We start from the raw sequence: 7319 nt of genomic DNA on the forward strand, positions 1-7319 counted from the left end.
CGAGCGCTTGGCCCCCCTCTTTCCGGACGGCGGGCTTTTCCGGAGGGACCTTCCGGCGGGACCGTCTCTGCGCCCCGCCCTCGCCTGCGCCTGGTTCAAGTCTCCCGCTTAGTATTAGGGGGTGGGGGGAAAAAAACAACAAAAAATCAGTGCCTTAAAGAGATTTCTCTCATTGGATCATTTCCCGCAATTCTGCATTGAGATGCTCCCAGCCGCCCTGGCCAGTGCGGCTCGGTGGATAGAGCGTCGGCCTGCGGATGGAAGGGTCCCGGGTTCGAGTCCGATCAAGGGCATGTACCTTGGTTGCGGGCACATCCCCAGGAGGGGATGTGCGGGAGGCAGCTGATCGATGTTTCTCTCTCATCGATGTTTCTAACTCTCTATCCCTCTCCCTTCCTCTCTGTAAAAAAATCAATAAAATGTCTTTTTTTTAAAAGGTAAACCCCTTTTTAAAAATGCTCCCAATCTATTTCCTCTTCTGAATGTTTAATTTGATCTTCACTGTAGTGATTCTTTCTTAATTGAACCATGTGCTCTGCCTCCAGCACGTCCACCTTCCGGTTTTCCCGTCGCGGAAAGCTAAACCCTCTGGTTTAGTTTAAATCCGGTCTCCTCCCATCCGATGGGCGGCACGGGGTCGCGCCCTCTTGCACAGACCCTCACACCTTCATCTGGGCTCCATCCCCTCCAGCCCTATCCCTGTCCGGGTCCCCTGGCAGTCCCATGCCTGGTGCATGCCCAGGCACTGTGGACACCCCTTTCCTACAGGCCACCTGCAGGGCACGCACATCCTCAGGAAAATGATTCCTAAACACGGACGCCGTTATGCCCAGCGCCAGAGGCCCACGGCTGGTCAGGAGCGGGGCCAGGGCTTGGAGCCTGGTCTGTCTGACTCCAACCCCCACGCTTGGGATTAGAGGATGGGCTGCCTCCTCCACGGAACTGGCCTTCACCTCCTGCCGCCCCCTGGGCTTGGACTGTACCCCTCCTGGTGCGGAATCCTCGGGGACTGAGCTGGGTGTGAAGGATGGGAGTCCGCAGGGAAGGCTGCGTTAAGGCAGCCCACGGAAGTCACTGACGGGGGATTCTCGCCTGGCTTTCTCCAGGCGGCCAGGGAACGGCACCCAGCACAAGTCAGAATCTCCAGCCCTAACTGTCCGGGAAGAGGAGAAGGGCACCAGAGGAGGACCGATGGGCACCTGGTAAGCAGAGTGCTCTCCTGAGGTCAAGTGGGCCTAGACGCGCTTGTGTATTATCAGCTGCCTGGGATATGGAGGCAACAGTTGTGAAGCTATAGATTCACGTTGTGGGGACTAGGGAGTGGGGAGCAAGGGGTGCAAGGATAGTCTTTCTGCTACGAAACACCTGTATGACGTGAACGTTCTTTATTTCTGTTTTCCTTTCCTCCACTTCCCTGTGGCGTGTCCCCTGGCGAGTCAGAGGCACCCACAGTGCCTTGGGTAAAGGGGAATGCCTATGGCAGCCATGAAAATAGCAAGAAAAACTTTTTAGATGTGCAGACTCAATTTTTGAGAGTCAAATGGAAATTCGGAAGAAAGCAGACAACTGAATTTGTGCCATGACAACAGAGAGTACAGGGAGGGGATGACTCCATCCTTTCTCCTTGTCAAGGCGGAGGTGGGGAGGGGGGGCAGAATGGGGCGTGACCCTTCTGGGGAGACGATTTTCCATGGCTCTTGCAGGAACCACAGAGGAAACGATGCAGCTCTTCTGTGAAAGCTGTGACAGTTCTCCTGCTGGGCTAGCTTTCCAAGGGTATTTGTTGCAAACACCCTTGAAAGAGAGAGATATTGACTCCCTCGGGGGCAGAAGGCAAGTTTGTTTTCCAACCTGTATAACAAAAATAAGGTTTCTCTCCGGGGCAAAGGTTGAGCTGTTTTGCTGGTGGCCTCCTTATAAGAGTGGGGTTTCCTGAGTGTGGAGTTCCTCCGCTGTGCACAAACCCACTTGTGCACCCACCTGGAGCCAGCGCCAGGGCCCAGATACCTGAGAGAGAAGGAGAACAAAGGGGAACGGGAACCTCACGCTGCCTGCTACCCCAGAAGTCTCAGGTGTCTGCCAACATCTGTGAGACTGCAGCGGGGTAGCATGTAGCTTGCAAGTAAGGTAAAACCTCACACCCTTAGCAGTTCTTAACCTCCCTAGACCTGGGATAGGGGACAACAGGCCATGCCCTAGGGATGGGGAGCGGGGTGCTCATCGAAGAGGATCAGAGACGGTGTTGAGAGACGGTCAAGGACCCCTGGAGGGCCGCGATCACCTGCAGAACATTCATTTCCACTGGCGGGAACACTGCATGTCTGCTGTTTTCCTAGCAATGGCTCCCAGCCAGAGCGAGATCACTCCCCCAGTGGGCTTTTATTTTATCTTATTTTTAATACATTTGTATTGATTTCAGAGAGGAAGGGAGAGGGAGAGAGAGAGATAGAAACATCAATGATGAGAGAGAATCACCGATCGGCTGCCTCCTGCACGGCCCCTATTGGGGATCAAGCCGGTAACCATGTGCCTTGACGGGGAGTTGAACCGTGACCTCCTGGTTCATAGGTCAATGCTCAACCACTGAGCCACGCCGGCCGGGCCCCCAGTGGGCTTTAAGAAATGTGTAGGGAGGTGTTGGTTGTCAACATAATAGGGCAGCCGTGGGGAGACTACTAACCTAGTGTCTGGGACCAGGTGTGCTCACTGGCCACACTCGGTGAAGACCCACTACCAGCAGCATCACCATTAAGACACCCCAGGCCGTGTGGAGAGCAGGCCTTCCACCATCAGCCACCTGCCGAGTGTGAGGAATTTTCCAAAGGAGGCTGCCCCTGCCCTGAGACTTGGCAAGCGCGTAGTGGAAAGTCCCATGTGGATGCTCTTCCTTTTCAAAGGCCTTAAGTTGAGGAGCTTCCCTTTGTGGAGGTCATGACACCCCAAGCAGGGGTGGCGAGAGGAGAGGCAAAAGCAGCCACGCGTACCTGGGTGGAGCTGGACGGGGTGGGACGCTCCCTGCCACTCCACCGTGGATCTGAACAGGCTAACGATTTATGCTCATCCATGATTACTTATATATTCTAAGTGGAAAAAATATTCTCGGCATTAACTAGAACCAGCTTCCGTTACTGTGTGGACAGTAGCAGAAGAGCACACATTTATTTCAACTCAACCAGTATTTCTTGAACGCTGGCTACATGCTTGGCACTGTGCTAGGTACTGGAGATGTAAAACGGGGAAAACAGACACACACACACAGCTCATTGCAGCAGAGCATGTTCACCCAGACACGGGACCTGCTCTTGCATAAATGCTCCCCGTGGAATTCAGTATCAGTCATCATGCACAGAAACGACCTTGGAATGTACAGACTCATGTTAGCAGGACACCGATGTTTGCTTCTAGTACCAGGTTTCTCTTGCAGGAACCACAGAGGAAACGATGCAGCTCTCCATACAGACACAGGAAAGGGAGTGACTCCGAATGAGGATCTGAGAATCAGCATAACCTGCCCAAGTGGGAGGAGAGGAGAGGCTTGCTTGTCACCCACACCAGTTTCTATACCCCCCCCTTTTTTTAATTGGTTCACAAGACAGAACAGGTTTCAAGAATCACTGATCAGCTGCCTCCTGCACGCCCCCTATTGGGGATCAAGCCAGTAACCATGTGCCTTTATTTTCTTTGACAACTCAATAAAACATCATCTGCCCACGGCATGGTGCGCCCATCACTCCAAGCAGACTCTTTCTCTCTACTGCCCCCCTTTGCCCACGTCCACCTACCCCACCCCCGTCCCCCCGGCCTTCTGCCCTCCCTTCTTGAGGGGGTGTGTGTGGGAGAGGCAGAGGCAGGCTAAGATACTTGGTGCAGCACAACATCCACCCGCTGAGCACAGTGGCAGAGAGCCTCTCCCAGGGACCCCAGCAATTCTAGAATCCCATGATCCTTTGCTTCCTATTTCAACTTAATTGTGGATATTTATCACTGATCTTCCTTGGTATGAAACTAGGACTGGGAGTTCTTTCAACAGCATGTGCTGAACGTGCGAGTGTGTCTTCCCCCCAGAAAAAGACCAATTTTAAACCCAAATCCCTAGTACATATAATGAACTGAAGTAAAAATGTGCAACATCCCTTTCAAATGAAAGTCTTGATTGTTAAAAGCAATATATACACATATAAGACAAGCTGAAAGGAAACGTAATGAAGTCATTTCTCTTGATTTTATGGTGTTTTGATAACTTGCAATTATATGCGATGCTCTACATTGACATGTATGGTTATAAAGTGGAAAAAAACAGCAGAGTATGCACATAAGTCACATAGGCCCCAAAGGTCAAGCTGTTTATATGTAAATCTGGAAATACGGAATAAAACCATTACAAACTGACAAAAGTCGGGGGGAGGGGGAGTTTAACAATGACCATGATTGACTTTTTCTGATGAGCGGCTTCATCTGTGGTTTAAAAATAGCCAGATACCTGCAAGAACAAGAAAATGCTCTAATGAAACAGAAAATGAAGTCGGTACCATTAGCACAAAGACTCAAAGATCAACATCTTTCAGCAAAAACTCTTTTCGTCCTCACTTTCTAATCAGCTGCCAGGAAAGGCGAGCTTATGATGGAGTCTTCTCTGACTCAGACGCTTTTGAGTCCCATTATGTTACCATAGCACCCAGTAGGTGCTTTCTCTGGGTCCCGCCCCCAAACAGTACCTCACTCCACGCTCACACAAAAGTATGTCTTTGATATTTTCTTTGACACGTTCTGTGAGTTAGAGGGTAGCACCTGCAATTTATAGGTGGAGACTGTAAGGCTTAAAGCAAACTGCATGCACTACTGTCTTCTACTGGAGGAGGCGCTGTGTATTAACAACTGTCCTGTTTTATTTATTTATTTTTTTAAATATATTTTATTGATTTTTTACAGAGAGGAAAGGAGAGAGATAGAGAGTTAGAAACATCGATGAGAGAGAAACATCGATCAGCTGCCTCCTGCACATCTCCTACTGGGGATGTGCCCACAACCCAGGTACATGCCCTTGACCGGAATCGAACCTGGGACCCTTCAGTCCACAGGCTGACGCTCTATCCACTGAGCCAAACCGGTTTCGGCACAACTGTCCTGTTTTAGCTTCTGAGGTTTCCTTAAACCAGCGGTCGGGTCGCCAACCTTTGGGACCTCAGGGACGATCAGTGGTCCGCGGACCACTGGTTGGCGACCGCTGGCCTAGGGCCCACGTGTGAGAAACAGTTAAGGGGACGCCTCTTAACATCTTTCTGTTTATTCTATTTTATTTTCTCACGTAGGAGAGGTTTCAAGTGGATATACCACATGGTAAGTTGCATCTTCTTTTTAAAATAACATCATTATTTTTTAAAATCATCACATTTACAAGAATTGATAAGCAAAATCCTTTCACATGCACAATAAAATGCAACGGTGGCACGCTTCCTCACACTTTCATTCCTACCTGGTGGAAGAAGAGGAGGAGATTTTAATTACGATTTAGTTGCCTTTATTATAGGGAACGGAATCGTAATTATTCAGCCGAACAAAAAGCTAATAGACTAGAATCATAATGTAGCTTCCTGGAATGCACCAGACCTATTTTTTTAAATGATAGGGACTCATTTGGTAGGAATGCTACAGTAACAAGAATAATAAAATTCAAATATTAAACATAATATACTTCTAACCTTTTTCCTATGAGAAAAAAAATCATCTTTAATATTTTACTTTATTTCCTCTAGGTGAGGATGTTCAAGATCAAATATATGCTTATTACTTTCTTCTAAAAGGAACTATTTTTAAACTTTACTTTCTATTTAATCCAACTGTACACTTTCACATATTTCTTTATGATTTTCCACACAACTCAGCTATCTGACCGGGTCTGGGAAAAAAGGATACAGGCAAAGTGTGTGGTATTCCACTAGATGTAACCATCCTATTAAGAGTGATAGTCCTATCATTTTACTATATCTCTTCCCACAAAACTATACTTAAAATGTCATAACTGTCATTCCTCCTTAAAACAGACATGAAATACTGAACCACATCCAAATATTACCAGAGATGAGTAGCTTCTAAACTACTAGTAAGCACGTATTTCTGTGGGGAAATAAAATCATTTTTCAAATAACTACTTTGCAAACCTCTTCATGAGCGAGTCGTCTGTCCGGGAGGAAGGGGGCCTCTCACCTGTTCTCAGGAGAAGCCATCAGCCTGCGAGGCTGCGGGGAAAGGGGTTTCTCCGCTCTTCGAACTCGGCAAAGGCAGAGGCGATGAGCTCTGACTGCACAGAGAGGGGTCCGGGGGTCTCGTTCGTGGAGAAAGTATTTGGAAATCTTTCAAGGTCAAGACCTCTTCCCTTTAAATACGCCTGAAGGGCTCTGAAAAACTGGACAAAGAAAATGTTCTGTTGCCACATATAAATTAAACACCCAAAAGACTCAAAGGTGAATACTTCCCCCTGAATTGATTGGGGAGCTCACCTAGGAGGCAGGAGGTGGGAACTCAGGAGCAGAAGCACAAGCTTTGGCCACTTCTTCCCGCCCCGCCCCCCCGGGCCCCACCCCGGGCCCCACCCGCCTCCTCTCTGACATTTCAGCCCCACATGGTGGGAATCCCTCGAGGAACAGCAATTACTTAACAGCACCTGTCAGAGGGGCCTTGTGAGCCACCTCTGCATACCAAGGTCAGAGGTCACATTGAACCCACCGCCTGGTGCCGCCTCTCTGACTGAAAACAGGACCCCGGTCATCGTCTTCTGAAATCATTTCTGTCCGACATGGACTTTTCAGCTTTCCGTCAGGAAGTGGATAAAGGCAGAGAAGCTGTGCACAGCGCCATTTGCTTGTTTTAATCCTATGTTGTTATCTTTCACATGGGTGTGCACAGACCACTTCCACAGGCATGTGCTCTGTGTGCTCACAGAAGCAGGTGTAGATCGCTGCAGGAGCAATGGGAGGCCAGCTGCCGGGTCAGCAGAGCACTGGTCTGGGCCCCGGGGCCTCCTCCCAGCCCGGGCCCCCCTCCCAGCCCGGGCAGCCTTCTGTGTTCTGGCAGAGTTCAGCGCACGCAGATCCTGAGACACAGCCATCACACCGCAGCCCAGCACGGACGACGCGTGCTTACCAGGTCTCGGTTTCTGGGGTTGCTGAGTGGCTTCCATGTGTCTTGGTTTCTCAGTGTGGCTCCGTGCACAGGCCCGAGGAGCACCAGGGCTGCAGACAGCAGCAGGAACGCTTTGGGCATGGTGGACTGCGGCTGAGGGAGAGGAAGGATGAGGGGAAATGCAATGGTCACACTGAGGG

General features: G+C 49.8%; 2 protein-coding genes across 2 annotated transcripts in view; both read right to left on the reverse strand.

The window, feature by feature from the left end:
- LOC106727354 (general transcription factor 3C polypeptide 3-like) overlaps window positions 1-5336 on the reverse strand; it is an 8476-nt gene extending 3140 nt beyond the window's left edge. Inside the window, exons 1-2 of the mRNA XM_014545558.1 lie at window positions 5306-5336; window positions 1981-2007 (exon numbers count right to left, since the gene is read on the reverse strand). Coding sequence (XP_014401044.1) covers window positions 1981-2007; window positions 5306-5336 — 58 coding nt within the window. The remainder of the gene's footprint in view (window positions 1-1980; window positions 2008-5305) is intronic.
- LOC102252804 (chromosome unknown open reading frame, human C2orf66) overlaps window positions 4232-7319 on the reverse strand; it is a 4374-nt gene continuing 1286 nt past the window's right edge. The window contains exons 2-4 of the mRNA XM_014545572.1: window positions 7141-7272; window positions 6205-6403; window positions 4232-4480 (exon numbers count right to left, since the gene is read on the reverse strand). Coding sequence (XP_014401058.1) covers window positions 6224-6403; window positions 7141-7272 — 312 coding nt within the window. The 3' untranslated portion in view covers window positions 4232-4480; window positions 6205-6223. The remainder of the gene's footprint in view (window positions 4481-6204; window positions 6404-7140; window positions 7273-7319) is intronic.

The sequence above is a fragment of the Myotis brandtii genome, unplaced genomic scaffold (assembly GCF_000412655.1).
Source record: "Myotis brandtii unplaced genomic scaffold, ASM41265v1 scaffold412, whole genome shotgun sequence".
NCBI classification, from domain to species: Eukaryota; Metazoa; Chordata; class Mammalia; order Chiroptera; family Vespertilionidae; genus Myotis; species Myotis brandtii.